At 47.8% G+C, this 18,262-nt stretch overlaps 1 protein-coding gene across 1 annotated transcript; it reads right to left on the bottom strand.

Moving 5' to 3' along the window:
* Positions 1-267: 267 nt before the first annotated feature.
* On the bottom strand, positions 268-9,541 carry LOC307225259 (C-type lectin-like). The gene is made up of 6 exons (XM_079993172.1): positions 9,440-9,541; positions 8,889-8,958; positions 7,126-7,217; positions 4,399-4,551; positions 1,753-1,861; positions 268-553 (listed from the first exon to the last, which is right to left on the bottom strand). Exons 2-6 carry the CDS (start codon positions 8,950-8,952, stop codon positions 486-488), a joined length of 486 nt encoding a protein of 161 aa, XP_079849298.1. The 5' UTR covers positions 8,953-8,958; positions 9,440-9,541; the 3' UTR covers positions 268-485.
* Positions 9,542-18,262: the final 8,721 nt, after the last annotated feature.

Here is an 18,262-nt window from a genome sequence, read left to right on the forward strand (position 1 = left end):
CAAGGAGAAGGCGATGACAGAGGATGAGATGGTGGGACAGTGTTCTCGAAGAGACCAGCCTGAGTTTGACCAAACTGCAGGAGGCAGTGGAAGACAGGAGTGCCTGGCGTGCTCTGGTCCAGGGGGTCATGAAGAGTTGGAAATGGCTAAATGACTAAACAACAACTATTTCAGACATGTGGTTTATATACTTATGTATGTGTTTGCTATGACTTTAGAATTCCTATAACAGGTGGCTTAAATGAAAACAGCAGAAAGAGCCACAGGTGTATTTGGAAGAGAATTTATTGGCCACAGGAGAGAAATTCTGTCCCACTGAGCGATGGGAGTTTTAATCCCAAACCTCTGGTGGGCACCAGGTTGGGGAAGCATGGGCTTGGGCTTCAGAGCACAATAGATGGAAAGACTTGGATTCTCGCAGGTAGAAGATGCATCTTGGTCAGTCTCCCAGGTGCTACTGAGGACATCAGAGTCTTTTCTCGGCCTCAGAGAGTGTATTTGCACAGGTAGGGGTGCTTTACATGGCATTTTTCGTCATTCCACTTCATGTAATCTGGAAGACAATGTGGGAGGATGTTACTAACACTCACAGCCAGCCACCTCAGTGTCCAACTTTGTTGGGGCGGCAGGAGGTCATGGAAACATGTGGCAGGGAGTTACAGGGGCCTACTAGCAGCAACCCAGTTCTCTGAAACCATGCACCATTCTCCAGCTGTGATGCCAAGGGTGCTCCCCACCCAAAGGGACTCCAGGGCAGATAGTTAACTCTCTATTGTCAAAGCTGACACAGTAGTTTCTGTGATAGCCTGGGACTCGGGCTTGGATTCAGAACCAGAGGAGTCTCAATCCGCACCGGATCCTCTGCCTCAGGCATCATCTGAACCAAGTCTGGGGCCTGATTCTGAAGAGCCCCAGTCTGCACAGGTTCCCCTGCAACAAGCACCAGCTGGACCGAGTCAGCGGCCTGAGCTGCCCTGGCTCCAGATGCAGGGATGACCTTGTTGCCTCCAGCTGGGCCATCACTTACAGCTGCTCCGCTACCAGTTGGGTCAGGAGAGGCTGAGGCGGCCCCTGGGTCTAGTAACCCACCGACATATCCCGAGCTGCAGAGACTGAGGTCTGAGAGAAGGAGAGATCTGAGTACTCGCAGGAGGAGTGCTCGCCTTCAGGCAAGACAGGGAGGTGAGTCACCGGTGGATCTGGACCGGCCGTTACCCCGACAAAGATAAAAGGCTGTCGGACCCTGCCCCAGTTTGCGGGAGCAACATTGCTGCTTGCTGGAACCTGCCTGAGACCCCGTGTCTGACCTACCTAGTTTCCTGCCTTGAGACTTGCCTTGGCCCTGTTGGACTGACTCCTCACAGAATCCTTGGATTCGGGACCGAACCTGGACCCCATTGCTCGGGTTAACCCCTGGGCCCAGCACGGTTGTAGATAAACACCCCCCCCCCAGTGTAGCATCTAGGCAGCTATTCATAGGTGGGTCTTGTTGGAACAGTTGCAGCAACAGGGGGCCATCCTGCCCCACCAGTTTATGTACCTTCCCCTGACAGGCTTCACACATGTAGCCAGAGACTATGCCTACATGGAAACGTCCTCTGCTCTTCCCACTTCAGTCCCCTCCTGGTTCTGGGAGCCAGTGGTGCAGGAGAGGGTGGGGAAACACCTGGCCCTTCCCTTCCCTGCCTCTTCCTTCAGTACTTCAGCCTCCATCTCTGAAGCACCCCATGGCTTCCTCCTCTTGCTCCTCACCATCCCTGTAGAGCTCCACACATTGTTCGGTTCTGGGATTATTGGGTTCCTCAGGCGCCCAAGGAGTGTATCTTCCAGTGGTGCCGTCTGTCCATTTGAACTGCCTGTTCTATAGAAAGAGAGCAAAAGAGACAACGTCACTGCTGAGGAAGAAAGGGACTTCTCCAGCCCATTCTTCCCTTGTCCAATCAATGGGAATAAGAAGAACATCTGGAGACTCAGAATCCTACTTCCCACTGGGATTCCGCTAATCTCAGCAGGAATCTCAGCTAAAGCATCCATGGCAGATGGTCACCCAACTTTTGCTTAAAGATCTCCAAGGAAGGAGAGTCCATCATCTCTCATGGGAATCTGTTCCACTGCAGAATAGTGGATTCCCAACACCTGCAACCCAGTCAGTATTGTGCTTGTCCATATAACCCTACTTTGTAACAGTTGCTGCTTACTGCAGCTACTACTATGCCATAAGATCCACTGTCCTGTAATATCACATATAGTATGTACAGTTATTTATGGTTTTATATTATTTTTGCTGTAGAATATGTGAGATCGTGATTGTATTTATTTGCAATAAAACTAAAGGGACCCCTGACCACTAGGTCCAGTCGTGGCCGACTCTGGGGTTGCAGCGCTCATCTTGCTTTATTAGCCGAGGGAGCCAGCATACAGCTTCCAGGTCATGTGGCCAGCAGGACTAGGCCGTTTCTGGCGAAACCAGAGCAGCACACGGAAACGCCGTTTACCTTCCCGCTGGAGCGGTACCTACTTGCACTTTGACGTGCTTTTGAACTGCTAGGTGGGCAGGAGCAGGGACCGAGCAATGGGAGCTCACTCCGTCACGGGGATTCGAACCGCCGACCTTCCGATCGGCAAGTCCTAGGCTCTGTGGTTTAACCCACAGCGCCACCCGCGTCCCTATTTATTTGCATTACTTAGAGCTTTAACTACTGATGAAGCCCAGGACGGCAAAACAAGGCCAATATTCTGGAAATCCTTTTCTTAGACTTTGTGAAAGGATTTCGTGGAACTGTAACAACCTTTCATGTGGATGATTTGGACTTTATGAACAGACAGGTGGAATGGACACCATTGCAAGGATGGACCTTATGTATGAACTGAGTATAGAATGATCTGATCCACTGGGTCTTCTGCTTTGTTCATTTGTTGAACTTTATGAGTTACTTCTGTTGAAATTTACAATTTGATACTATGAATAGTATATCTTATTTATCTAAGAACACACCCAGTTACGTCTCATGTGTTTATTGAGTATGTTTTACGTGACCAAAGGTCTGTTTGTCGTTGCTTTGAATAGCTCTTACTGTCCGAAAGTTTTTCCCTATGTTTAGTCGGAATCTCCTTCCTTGTAAACCATCGGTTTGGGTCCTCCATTTTGAAAAGTCCTTCCTGCAGTCATGTTCCTAACCACCACACCAAAACAGCTTTGAGGTTTGTTGGTTTGCTTTTGTTTTAAAAGAACCAATATAGGGGTGCATACATTTTAATAAATAGAAGAGAAAGTGTTGCCTCCTCATTTTTCCACTCCCTGCTTACCAAAATTTGGCATAGATGGAAAGCAGACTGCATCCAGTTAACTTGTGTCAACCTGATAATGTTATCCTAAAACTTGAGGCCCAGCGTTTTCTGTAGCTACTGCATAGGATAAGACCATGGCTAGGCAAACTAAGGCCCGGGGGCCAGATCCGGCCCAATTACCTTCTAAATCTGGCCCGCAGACGGTCTGGGAATCAGCGTGTTTTTACATGAGTAGAATGCGTGCTTTTATTTAAAATGCATCAATGGGTTATATGTGGAGCACAGGAATTCATTCAATTTTTTTTCTTCAAAGTATAATCCAGCCCCCCCCCCCAACAAGGTCTGAGGGGCAGTGGACTGCCCCCCTGCTGAAAGTGTTTCTGACCCCTGGATAAGACAGTGCCTTTTGTCTTAAAAAAAAAATGTTTAGGAGCTACTCTCATTTTTCTACTCATATTAAATACTGCCCCTCAATGAGGACAAATGAGGTATGTGTACCCCTGTGTACCCCCAGGAAAAAAAGCACTGGGATAAGACAGCTGTGACATAAAGCTAGAGGAACTTGCCTCTGAGCAAGCATGCACTGGAGAAATTTGCAAATGTTGAGAAAATGGCTATGCCATTTGCAAAAGAAAAAAAGGGGGGGAGATTTCTTTTCCTCCCCCCCCCCCTTGTTGGAAAGGATCAAGACTTGGTCCTCCAGTGTTCATGCTGAAGAGGGGATCTTGGCAGGTACAGCTGTTCTCCGCCCCCCCAGGCAGCCCCACTTTCACACAAAGCACACCTGCCGCGATCCCCTCTTCTTCAGAGATGATAAAGGTGTGGGAGACCAGTCGTCATCTTCTCCATCCAGCCACCTTCCAAAGACAGCCCCGTATGGTCAAAGTTAAGACAGGGCTCTGACTCGCATGCTGGACTCTCAGGTATTTCCCAGAAAGGTGGATGGCTAACCGTTTTCCTAAACGCTCACCTGACACCTGTGTTCCCCTTTCTGCTCTTTCCCTCCATGCAGGAACCACCTCAAGGGTGTTTCCCTGCCCCTTGCGGCTGCCATTTTGAACAGTCCCTGAATATTGATTAGAAAGAGGAGGACCACCTAGCCAGACTCACGGTTTCACTCCCAGTGTTGGGGTCATACAACCCGATCCATATATGTTGTTCCTCTTTAAGGTTCTGGCTCAGATGTAGTGAAAGCATCTTCATGTCGTCTTCATCGTGAATGGAGGCAAGATGGCCGTTCTCACCAAAGGCCTGGCAGGCAACCTGAGGGAGACCAAAAAAGAGCACCCCAGAGAATGGGGGACACCACTGGAATTGGCTTGAACATCTCAGTAGGCTTCTCCTTCATTCTGTCCCTGTGCCTGGACAGCAACTTCTGAGCAGTAAGAGGAGACATTTGCAGTCCATGTATCCACCACGGGCTGAGCATGTACTGCAAAAATCACAGGAACCTAGAATTGTAGAGTTGGAAGGGACACCAAGGATCATCTAGTCCAACCCTCTGCAATGCTGGAATGTGCAACATATGGGGATCAAACCTGCGACCTTGGCATTATCAGCACCACACTCTAGAATACACTAAGTACCAGCATGAACTGAGTTGGTGTCATGAGAAGGTAAAAGGTAAGGGACCCCTGGACAGTTCGGTCCAGTCAAAGGTGACTATGGGGTTGCGATGCTCATCTTGCCTTCAGGCCAAGGGAGCTGGTGTTTGTCCACAGACAGCTTTCCGGGTCATGTGGCCAGCAGGACTAAACCGCTTCTGGTGCACAGAGGACCGTGAGAATTGCCGGAGCGCATGGAAATGCTGTTTACCTTCCCACCACAGTGGTACAGTGCTTTTTTTCTTTAAAAAAATGTTTAGGGGTACTCTCATTTTCTGACTCATATTGAAATACTGCCCCTCAGTGAGGACAGACTTAGATTCACAAAATGTTTAGGGGTATGCGTACCCCCAGAGAAAAGCACTGCCTATTTATCTATTTGAACTGCTGAGCTTTCGAACTGCTAGGCTGGCAGGAGCTGGGACAGAGCAACGGGAGCTCACCCCGTTGCGGGGATTCGAACCGCCGACCTTCCAATTGGGAAGACCAAGAGGATCAGGGGTTTAGACCACAGCGCCACCTGCATCCCACTCATGAGAACCACAAGCACAAACAAGCAGCGAGCCAAATCCCTGATAAGGACGCAAGTCTTTTTTTTTTTTTTTAATAATTTTTATTAACTGGCCAATCACATCAAATTAAATCACATCATATAAATTCCGAATTACAAAGCCAAATTTTTAAATTTTGTTGGGGGAACCCATACTTCAAGATCCAAAGGAGAATTCAGATCATCTTCTTATTCCTGCGTTAATGTCCAAATCAGTCCCAATCAGTCCAAACAAAGTTCATAATTCTATCCAGTCTTATCTTGGTGTTGCCACATCATATCTTGTTCGTATAATTTCTCTTTTTCCTTTACGATCTCTTCTGTTAGTCTCCTTAAGCCGATAGCAAGTGTAATAATCCTGTGTGGATTTCCCGTTCCTTCACTAAGTCCAGATGGTTTCCATATATCTCCTTCGTAGATAACATCACTTTTTCCATCGTAAATTTTGGCATTTGTCGCTCTTAAGTCCCACCGAGGAGTTGATTCACGATATGTAAACAACTCTATTTCTCTCTTTCTCCTCCCAGACCCAAGAGCTCCCACAATGCCTCACAAAATGGCGAACGGCATTTTTTCCTGACTGCGTCACTCCAAAACTCTTAGCTTTCCAGCTTCATCTTGAAACATTGCTTTGGATCGAAAGTTTATCTCCACACAGCCTTAAATCCACAGCTTAAGTCCTTAATTTCTGACTCATTAGGGGAGGGGGATTCTTGTTAAATCACATAAAAAGGTAGAGGCAGGTTTTTCCCCCCTCCCCCCTCAGTCATTACCGTATCTTGACATTCTTCTCGTATTTTATTGTTGTCTTGTTATCAGAGATCTCTTCTGTCAGCAGTATTTACTCCCCTTTTTCCTTGATGTATGTGCAATTACTCATGTCCAAATTATTTCTTTTAAAGATCATTGCAACCAGCGGCGCGAATCGGGGACGGCGTCGAGGAGTGCCGAAAATCCCACAGGAGGGCTTTGTGCCTAGTGCCCCCACCCCCATAAATTCGGGGGTGGTATAGGGCACAGCAGGCAAGGGCCGTCCCCCCCATAATCCTGGGGGGGGGGTTAAGGAGGCTAATTACCCCCATCATAGCCTCCAAATTACCTCGTGTGGGTCGGAGAGATGTTATTGTCAGCCATCTTCCGATGCGCCACCTAGTGGCCCCAACCGATAAGGACGCAAGTCAAGGCAAGCACAGCCAGGGGGATGCACCCCACAAAGAGTTACCGTATTTTTTGCTCTATAAGGCACACCAGACCATAAGACGCACCTTGTTTTTGGAGGAGGAAAACAAGAAAAAAAATATTCTGAATCCCAGAAGCCAGAATAACAAGAGGGATCACTGCGCAGCGCTCCCTCTTGCTGTTCTGGCTTCAGCAATAGCTGCACAGCCTGCATTCGCTCCATAAGATGCACACACATTTCCCTTTACTTTTTAGGAGGGAAAAAGTGTGTCTTATAGAGCAAAAAATACGGTAAGCTTTTGAATACCAGTTGCTGGAAACCGCAGGAAGAGAAAGTGCTCTTCCACCCAGATCCATCTTGCAGGCTTCTTGTAAGCCTGTGGTTGGCTGCTTTGGGAACAGGAGACTGCACTAGATGTGTTGGCCTGATCCTGCCGGCTCTTTTACTGTGCTTAAGTTTTTAATGAAATACGTCCCTGGTTTAAGCCACCCTCAGCATCATACCTCTGCATCTTGCCATTTCAAAGCAACATTGAAGAACCCAAAGCATTGATTTCCTCGCTTGAGCCAGCCTCTGGGGCAGCTGGAGTCTGCGCCTGGTGAAAGAGTAGGGAAAGCTGAAGTACTGTCCAAGTCAGAAGAACCTAGCGGATGGGTTCACAAAACCTTTGAGCTCCCCAAAGACATGGGGAGTTCTGTGAAGGGTTGTGTCTGGGGTAACTGGTAGTACTTACAGTACTTGCACTCTTCCCCAGTGGTACAGGACGAGAGGGGGTGTGAGGATACCCAGAGCGTGCAGGGTTAATAGCTCAAGGGAAATGGCGTCCTGTCACTGGGGTGTGTTCGCATCTTTGTTATGTGAACGTTTTTACTTTCTCTTTTGCTGCGACAAGAGAAGCATCATGCCTTTGCTATCTTCTGGCTGATTTGTTGTTTTGCTGTTGTACAATAAGCGCTTCTTAGAATAGAAGGAGCTGTTGGACGAGAGTTTTACTGCATGGCTGAGATTCCTTCCACACAGTCACCTCTGCGCAAATTACTCTGCTGTAGCCGGGAGAAGCAGGTTGGCACAGGGACTCACAGCTGTTCATTGAGGCACAGGTCAATTCTGTGTCCAGGGCAGCTGTTTACCAGCTCCATCTGGTACGCAGGATGGGACCCTCCCTGCCCACAGACTGCCTAGCCAGAGTGGTGCATGCTCTGGTTATCTCCCGCTTGGACTACTGCAATGCGCTCTGCGTGGGGCTACCTTGGAAGGTGGCCTGGAAACTACAACTAATCTAGAATGCGGCAGCTAGACTGGTGACTGGGAGCGGCCGCCGAGACCACATAACACCGGTCTTGAAAGACCTACATTGGCTCCCAAGACGTTTCTGAGCACAATTCAAAGTGTTGGTGTTGACTTTTAAAGCCCTAAATGGCCTCGGTTCAGTATATCTGAAGGAGCATCTCCACTCCCATCGTTCTGCCCGGACACTGAGGTCCAGCACCGAGGGCCTTCTGGTGGTTCCCTCACTGCGAGAAGCCAGGTTACAGGGAACCAGTCAGAGGGCCTTCTCGTTGGTGGCGCTCTTCCTGTGGAACGCCCTCCCACCAGATGTCAAAGAGAACAACAACTACCAGACTTTTAGAAGACATCTGAAGGCAGCCCTGTTTAAGGAAGCTTTTAATGTTTGATGTATTACGGTATTTTAATGTTTTGTTGGCGGCCACCCAGAGTGGCTGGGGGAGCCCCAGCCTGATGGGCGGGGTATAAATAATAAATTGTTGTTGTTGTTGTTGTTGTTTAGGGAAGCGGACTGGACGCCACAGCAGTCCCGCTGTTCACAGCCTTAACGGACGCTCCAGGGGTGGGTCCACAGCTGGCTTAGAAGGAAGGAAGGAGCAGGATGAGGGCCCTGTCGAGGGTGGGTGAGGCCTTAAGAGGGAGGGAAGGAGGATGGCAATGCAAGCCTAATAAAGATGGACGAAGACCGAGAAGCTGAAGGAAACCCTAGAGCAGCCTTGTGCCTGCCAGATGCGTTGGGCTAAAACACAGCCCAGCTGTATGGTGCTGAGGTTGCTGGGAGTTGTAGTCCAAGCAGTTGGAGGGCACCAGGTTGGCAAAGGCTGACCTGGGGGGAAGTGGCAATGAGGGTGGAGCAAGCAGTTGTCCATTGAAGAGGAAGCGCCCCCTGGGGTGGTCGGGTGCCGAGCCCACTTGGTTTTGGAGAAGACTTTACTTGGCTCGTCTCAACCAGGGTTTGATGAGCCCAACTTAGTCATACCTTGCAGGGAAAGGAAAGCCAGGAAAACCACAAGGGAGAGGTTGAAGGGAGAGAACGGCCCCATCTGCACCTGTGGAGAGAGAACATTTTCTTCTAATTCTGTGAGAACAGGATGCTTGAACAGGTGGGCCACCAGCCTGACCCAGCCAGTTATTAGAATCACAGAACCTTGGAAGGGACCTTGAGGATCATCTAATCCAACCCCCTGCAGATGCAGGAATCCTACCAGAATTTCTTTTCCCTTCTCCCCACTCATTTTCATAGATTTCTTTCTCCCTGCTTATCAAAGCTGCATTGCCCCTCAATTTTCTTTTTTTTCCTTTTTTTACAAAAAAACAAAAATAATACACAGACTTGAATTTGGCAAGTGGTTCGTGGCATTTCTGTAAAGTTAATCAGCAATACCTCAGATAATTTAATATATGCCTCCATCAGGAGCAAATGAGAATAGGCGTCTACATTTCAAAGGTAGCACCGTTTGGGTTTCATATCATCAAAGGAGCTGCAATTACTGGCAGAACCAAGGAGACCCAGATGCAGAGCCTACTCACCTGTCCCTCTGCTTCGGTTGTCCAAAATGCCGAAACCTCTCTCCTTCATCTAGAGAATTCTCAACCCTCCTGGGGCATTTATAGACCAACAGTTGCGGGGACGGCGATTGCCTCTGTTGCAGGCATCAAACGCGAGCACCGTGATCCCACGCAAAAACCCCGTGGCAAGTGAGCAGTTAATGGTTACTGGTTACTGAAAAGTCCGAACAAACTGAACATGGTGGGTGGAATATATAATATGTTAACTTCCAGAGTGACGGCTGCAGCAACATCTTTTTAAAACTTTTTAAAAATTTCCTTTATTGCAAAACAATTTACCTAAATAAAACATGAAAAACAACACAAACTGACCATTACCATACCCACATAACAACTAGACCCTAACTGACAACATATCATTTAACATCACACACACTTTTGACTTCTGATTCATCTCATTGCACTTTTTACACGTTGTTGGTCTATACGCACTTGTCAGGATTCAACCTCAATCTGTTAGCCACCATCCATCCTCCAACAGCCTCCAGACAGTCACACAGGACCTTCACTGCCTTCACTGGTTCTGATTTGAAAGAGCGGTAGAGCTGGGTATCATCTGCATACTGATGAACACACAGCCCAAACCCCCTGATGATCTCTCCCAGAGGCTTCATATAGATATTAAAAAGCATGGAGGAGAAGACAGAACCCTGAGGCACCCCACAGGTGAGAGCCCAGGGGTCTGAACACTCATCCCCCACCACCACTTTCTGAACACGGCCCAGGAGGAAGGAGCGGAACCACCATATAACAGTGTCCCCCAACTCCCAGCCCCTCTAGATAGAGAAAACTGTTCTCTGTTTTTCCCATGCATGTGTACTTCCATAAATTTCCATTCTTTCCTCAAAGAATCCTGGGGGTTGTAGTTTGTTAAGGCTGCTGAAAGGTGTTAAAGGTAACGAGACCCCTGACCATTAGGTCCAGTCATGGCCGACTCTGGGGTTGCGGCGCTCATCTCGCTTTACTGGCCGAGGGAGCCGGTGTACAGCTTCCGGGTCATGTGGCCAGCATGACTAAGGCACTTCTGGTGGACCAGAGCAGCGCATGGAAACACCGTTTACCTTCCCGCCGGAGCAGTACCTATTTATCTACTTGTACTTTGACGTCCTTTTGAACTGCTAGGTTGGCAGGAGCAGGGACTGAGCAACGGGAGCTCACCCCATCGCGGGGATTCGAACCGCCAACCTTCTGATCAGCAAGTCCTAGGCTCTGTAGGTGCCTCCCGCATGCTGAAAGGTGATAGGAGACTCCTATTAACAATCAATCCCTCTCCCCAGGGAATGCTGGGAATTATAGCTCTGGGACAGGAACAAGTATTTCTCAGCACCCTTAACAAGCCACAGTTTTCAGGATTCTTTGGGGAATGCCATGGCTGCTTCAGGCAGTGTGATACTGCTTTAAAAGTTTGGTGCAGAAGTGGCCTTAAAAGTTTCCAACTCTGCAACCTTCTTGATTCCCCTTGATCATCTGCGTTACTTTTTCTCCTTCCACGAAATAATGAGCCTGGAGGCAGCCAAAAATGCAGGAACCGGGCAAGTCAGGTTGCGGAGGTGGGAAGCCAAAATGGTGCCCACAGCCCAGCAGCTCCTTTGATTTGACAGAACAGGCACTTTATGTTCCTTGCTGGAAGCTGGATCTTTGATTCTTCCCACCCCTGACCTGGTTCGGACTCTTAATGTGGGTGGGCACCCAGCAAGGTCAAGGATGCAGCTGTGTATGGGAGGCAGGAAATGCGGGGCAAGGGCTGTTCTCGTCACTTGCAAATGCTACAAAAAGAAAGAAAAGGTGTGGAAAGTAGCTTGAGAAAGCAGAGACAGTGAGGGGATTGGCAACCACTCAGCAGCTCCAGTCTCGCAGCTGCCATGGGTTTCATCTACTCATTAATCTCCACCTGCATCCTTTCACACTGTTTTGCTTTGCCCACATGGAAAGTGCTCCCATGCGCTCAAACTAGAGTCCTGTTTGTCAGATGTCTGAAGACTTGTACTTAGTTTGTAGCCAGGGCCAGATTTAGGTTTGATGGGAGGGTCCTCAGAGCTGGGGGGCTGGGTTCAGCGAGGCGGCTGCACCTTTGGGTCTCCCTGTTCCCAGATTCTTTTGCTAGATTCCCCTGATTGAATCACCCCTTAGTCTATCCAGTTGTCTTAAGTGTGGGTGAGTTGAAGTGGGGCTGGGAAGTGTGGGTTTTCCCATTTCTGCTTGGTGGGCTTTATAGGGGGCAGGGAGGCAAAGATCTCCATAACTGCAATATTTGCTAATTTCCCTGTTTTGTGGGCTTGAAGCAAAAAAATCAAAATTCTGTGCCCATAAGGGCGAAATTCTGCAATCTGTATAAATTCTGGAGCCTGAGAAAACTGTACATACCTTTCCCAATTTGCATCGTGTGCTCTCCTTCTGCCAGTCACACAGGGCCAGATTTAGGTTTGATGAGGCCCTCAGCTACTGAAGGCAATGGGGCCCTTCCTATGTCCAGCTGTCCTTTGTCAACAACAAACGATCACTGTTTTGTTTGTGGAATATATGCTATATGGTAATTTATGGACCTAATAGGTATCTCAAGCCATTTGCCCATGTTGCCATGCAACCACTCCATGCAGAATGTAGGCAGACTATACAGTGGTACCTCGAGTTACAAACGCTTCAGGTTACAAAGTCTGTTAACCTGGAAGAGTTACCTCGAGTTGAGAATTTTGCCCCAGGATGAGAACAGAAATCATGTGTTGGCAGTGCCATTAGCAAAAGCACGCCTCTGGTTAAAAACAGTTTCAGGTTAAGAACGGAACTCCGGAACGAATTAAGTTTGTAACTGGAGGTACCACTGTATATAGAAGGGAGCAAACCAGTGATATGTTAGGGAGAAGGCTAGCAGGCGGGGCCCACAACTTACATCACTGGAGCCTGCACAACACAAAACACTGTTGCTGTATGTAGCTTTTATTTTGTTCTTTATCTTATACAGTGGTACCTCGGGTTACATACGCTTCAGGTTACATACGCTTCAGGTTACAGACTCCGCTAACCCAGAAATATTACCTCAGGTTAAGAACTTTGCTTCAGGATGAGAACAGAAATCGTGCTCCGGCGGCGCGGCGGCAGCACGAGGCCTCATTAGCTAAAGTGGTGCTTCAGGTTAAGAACAGTTTCAGGTTGGGGGCCACCAGGGGGCGCATTGGAAGATGGCCGACAATAACATCTCTCCGACCCACACAAGGTAATTAAGAGGCCGCTATGGGAAGTATGCAGCCTTCCTTGCCCCCCCAAGGGGATTGGGGGGGGGACTGCCTTGCCAGTGGTGTCCATAATGCACCCCCAGATTCGAAAGAAGGGAGTGTGGACACTTGGCACGAAGCCCTCGGTGAAGTCGGCTCTTCCTGATGCTGTCTCCAATTAGCGCACTGGTTCGCATTAGCTCGAAATATTTAATTGGAAATATATAATTGGAAAGAAGCTAATGCACATACATCAAGTGAAGATCGGGAGTAAAGACTGCTGATTAATGGGATCTCTGTGAGCGGAGCAACGGGCGTGAAAATAAATCAAGTCAAGAATCAACATCAAGAGACTGGTATGTTGGAGTGAAACAGAAAGGGAGGGGAGGAAAAAACTTCTTTTTTTGCCTTATGTGAGTACTAATAATCCTCCCCTCCAGATAGAGAGAAGAATCGTTGCTATTATTAATCACAAGCAGGAGATTAAGAACTGTGTGGGAGTGAATTATTGATTGAAGAGAGGACTGGTGGAAATACCGGGGAATGAAAGGAAAGCTTTATGACGCAGTTAAAAAATGGAGTTTCGTGAAGACAGGCTTGCTTAAGGTGAACGAGAGGAAGGAGGACCAGGGTCATTGGAATGTGAATGTATGGTTATTGGAACGTCATCTTGACCTGGCAGAGCCCTCTGAGATGTAGATTCGCAAGCCTGTGAATCAACGGACAGACAGTGGGAATGTTTTTAACTGAGGTGTGGAAATGGCGTCTGTCCTTTATGTGATATCATTTTTGGAGAGTGTAAAACCCACACAGGAGATGTTTGTCTTTCACCCGCTTGTGAAGATTATCAGAGATCACAAAGAAAGGAATATATGATAACAACAAGAAGATGAAGAAAATAACAAAAAGACTATCTGGACAGAACTGGATAGAACTGTTTGAACAAGGCAGCAGCAAGAGTGATGTTTTGACCCCTTTCGGAACTTGAAGTATGGGTACCCCCCCAATTTATTTATTTTTTAAATCCGGCTGTATAATTTGGATTTAATATGATTTGGAATTAATATGATTTGATTGGCCTGTTAATAAAAATTATATATATATTTTTAAAAAGAACAGTTTCAGGTTAAGAACGGACCTCCGGAATGAATTAAGTACTTAACCCAAGGTACCACTGTATTTTGGAAATGTACATCCAGGTATTTTTCCTTGACATTTTTTGGGGGCCCCCAAGAGAGTGGGGCCCTAAACTATAGGCTGTTTAGCTTATATGTAAATCCGACACTGCTTGTCGCTGTGGTGCTGTCTTGCCAAAGGCAAGGTGGTTCTTTTAAAATGAGATTCGGAAGCAATACAGAATACACAAGTGAGTGAGAAGGCTAAAGATTTTATTCTAAGGCAGCAAGCGATGTATATTTATCAAGCAAGCACTTCAGTCTCCCACTTAGAAGTCCTTAAGAAGCAGTGAAATGACTCCTCCAAGTAGTCCTTTGGTCGATCAGTCCGTTCAGAAGCTTCAAAGAAACTCTGCCCAAACTATCTGATTTTATAGATAACCCGTGTAGCTTTCAAGGCTGGCTATGTGCAGATCCTCCATTAGCTATCCCCTCCCAATGCCTCACTTTCTCAAAACAAAGTCCAACTTCAAAGAAGCTACCCAGCATTATCTCCCACAACTGATTAAGGCAGCTGGCGTGGGGGCTTCACCTCCTCCCAACGTTCTCAGGACATTAAAGATTGTTCTCACACCATGAAAAAACTTCACAAGAGCAAGGGAAAGGGAAGGAACAGAGGCAGGAAGGGTGACCATGTCAGATCACTAACTCCTCGATAATTTTTTTGTCTTCCGAGTGCATTCCCCAGACAAGTGCCCGGTGTCTATTGGCACTGGCAGGGCAGAAGGCAGGGAGCCTGACACTAGGTGGCGCTGGAGCCAATGATGAGAATCATAGGAAGGCAGACTTGGAAGCAGAGGTGGAGCTAGCTGCTCGGGCACCCAGGGGCAGGGCTAGCTGCCCGCAGGCTGGGGCAAGCGTCCCAGGGGGGTGATTGGCCCAGAGGATGGATAGTGGATAACAGATTGAGGTTGAATCCTGACAACAGAAGTACTGTTTTGCGGGGCAGGGTGTGGGCAGGTGTGGGGGACTCCCTGGTCCTGAATGGGGCAACTGTGCCCCTGAAGGACCAGGTGCGCAGCCTGGGAGTCATTTTGGACTCACAGCTGTCCATGGAGGCACAAGTCAGTTCTGTGTCCAGGGCAGCTGTCTACCAGCTCCATCTGGTATGCAGGATGATACCCTCCTGACCTACAGACTGTCTCACCAGAGTGGTGCATGCTCTGGTTATCTCCCGCTAGGACTACTGCAACGTGCTCTGCATGGGGCTACCATTAAAGGTGACCCAGAAAGTACAAGTAATCCAGAATGCAGCTGCTGGACTGGAGACCATATAACACCAGTCCTGAAAGACCTACATTGGCTCCCAGTACATTTTTGAACACAATTGAATGTGTTGGTGCTGACCTTTAAAGCCCTAAACAGCCTCGGCCCAGTATACATGAAGGAGCATCTCCACCCCCGTCGTTCTACCCAGACACTGAGGTCCAGCTCTGAGGGTCTTCTTGCGGTTCCCTCCCTGCGAGAAGTGAGGTTGCAGGGAACCAGGCACAGGGCCTTCTCAGTGGTGGCGCCCGCCCTGTGGAACGCCCTTCCATCAGGTGTCAAGGAAATAAACAACTATCTGACTTTTAGAAGACATCTTTAGGGAAGTTTTTTAACATTTTATGTTTTATCTTGTTTTTAATATTCTGTTGGGAGCTGCCCAGAGTGGCGGGGGAAACCCAGCCAGATGGGTGGGGTATAAATAAATTGTTGTTGTTGTTGTTACTTCTGAGTAGCCATAGGGCCGCAGTTCACATTACTGGCAACTTGGGATGTGCGCCTCATACGATTTCAGCCATTACCTGTGATCCAGCCCCAGAGAGATTAACGGGGCTTGCTTCTGAGGAAGCCCATTCCCTGCTACTCTGGTTTGGCCAAGGATACTGCAACTGGTTTTAGGCACCCTGATTTTGGTTTGTTATCTTCCCTCCCACCCTTCTCAGCCCTCTCAACTTCCTCTTCCTCCAAGCTGGGAGAGAGCACTGGGACTCGAACCCACCACCACTTTCCTTTGGCTCCTAGAGAATTTGGGACTCTGCATGACAAAGTAAGGAGTTGTGACATTTTCATGACAGTCACAGCATTTTTGGGACAGTTGGAGATTATGGCATGAGTTATCTGAAATCGTCTCCCCAAAAAGGAATACAGTGCAAAAGTTGACCAGTGCAACTGACCATTATTTGCTATCATATTGGGAATAAAATACCCCTGTCCTTTCCAAAAACAGAACCATTTTATTATTATATTTTAAAAAGAGAGTAATTCAAGCTGAGAGGGACGCGGGTGGCGCTGTGGGTTAAACCACAGAGCCTAGAGCTTGCCGATCAGAAGGATGGTGGTTCAAATCCCTGCGACGGGGTGAGCTCCCGTTGCTTGGTCCCTTTTCCTGCCAACCCAGCAGTTTGAAAGCATGTCAAAGTGCAAGTAGATAAATAGGTACCACTCTGGTGGGAAGGTAAACGGCATTTCTGTGCGCTGCTCTGGTTCGCCAGATGCAGCTTAGTCATGCTGGCCACATGACCCGGAAGCTGTACGCCGGCTCCCTCGGCCAATAAAGTGAGATGACGCTGCAACCCCAGAGTTGGTCACAATTGGACCTTAGGAAGAACTTCCTGACAGTAAGAGCTGTTTGACAGTGGAATTTGCTGCCAAGGAGTGTGGTGGAGTCTCTTTCTTTGGAGGTCTTTAAGCAGAGGCTTGACAACCATATGTCAGGAGTGCTCTGATGGTGTTTCCTGATTGGCAGGGGCTTGGACTCGATGGCCCTTGTGGTCTCTTCCAACTCTATGATTCTATGATTCTATGGACCTAATGGTCAGGGCTCCCTTTACCTTTAACTCAGGCCGAAATGCCAGGATGACTATACATTTCTGTAAACCAGAAGTGATGTGTAGCCTTATTGGAGTTCAACCCATTCCTTCAGATGGTGGAAGCTCTACGAAGAACATGGAAGCATAGAATTGTAGGGTTGGAAGGGACCCCAAGAGTCATCTTGTCTTACCCCCTGCAATGTAGGAATCACAGCTAAAGACTGAAGGTGACAAACTCAAAAGTGCCATGAGATTGAATGTATCTTGTCCGGTACAGGTTTACCAGGACAACAAATCTTGCTTAGCTTTGCTAAATTCTGAAGGTTGTAAGCAAAGAACCAAGTACTTGCAAATCAAGTTATTTCATGCAAGAGGCTGTACCAAACGAGGATTGATAAATGTGGTTTTCCACTAGTGATGTATGGAAGTGAGAGCTGGACCATAAAGAAGGCTGATCGCTGAAGAATTGATGCTTTTGAATTCTGGTGCTGGAGGAGACTCTTGAGAGTCCCATGGACTGCAAGAAGATCAGACCTCTCCATTCTGAAGGAAATCAGCCCTGAGTGCTCACTGGAAGAACAGATCGTGAAGCTGAGGCTCCAAGACTTTGGCCACCTCATGAGAAGAGAAGACTCCCTGGAAAAGACCCTGATGTTGGGAAAGATGGAGGGCACAAGGAGAAGGGGACGACAGAGGACGAGATGGTGGGACAGTGTTCTCGAAGCTACCAGCATGAGTTTCACCAAACTGCAGGGGGCAATGAAAGACAGGAGTGCCTGGCGTGCTCTGGTCCATGGGCAGGACTAAACAACTAAACAACAACAATCCAGGAAAAGAAACTCCTGCTGACCTTTTGTCGAAGGTTGCTAACGAGGAACAACTAAATGTGTTTGACCATATGTTGCAAATGTGTTAGATGCCACTGCAATAGTTGCAAAGGAAAAGGGAGAGGATGTTAGTATTTTCCACTGCCACAATTTTGCAGGGGGTCACGTGATCGGGTGATTTCATTTCTTATCACGGTGTGTGTGAGCGGAAGTGAAGCTGACAACTTCCGCTCTTCGTTCTCTGTCCAGCTAAGGGCTAGAGAGGATGTGTGAGGAGCCGCTCACACAGCCTGCCATGTTTATTTCGTTTTCTTTGCTGTAAATAATAAAATGCTTGATGCCACAATTCCTGCACAAATTTGCTTTCGCTGACTCTGCTAGTGTGCTGTATATCGTGCACATGTCTTTCGGATGTGTGTCGATGCTTTCTACGGGACTCCGTCATGTGATCCTCCTGTTACAGATAGGTAGCCGTGTTGGTCTGCCATAGTCAAAACAAAATAAAAAAATTCCTTCCAGTAGCACCTTAAAGACCAACAAAGTTAGTTCTAGGTATGAGCTTTCGTGTGCATGCACACTTCTTCAGATATCTGAAGAAGTATCTGAAGAAGTGTGCATGCACACGAAAGCTCATACCTAGAACTAACTTAGTTGGTCTTTAAGGTGCTACTGGAAGGAATTTTTTTATTTTGATGTGATCCTCCTGTTAGTTCCACCCCCTGCGATTCAGGAATCACAGCAAGAAGATTGAAGTAGACAAACTCAAAAGCGCCACGTG

This window comes from Podarcis cretensis (genome assembly GCF_951804945.1).
Source record: "Podarcis cretensis genome assembly, chromosome: 10".
In the NCBI taxonomy this organism is placed as follows: Eukaryota; Metazoa; Chordata; class Lepidosauria; order Squamata; family Lacertidae; genus Podarcis; species Podarcis cretensis.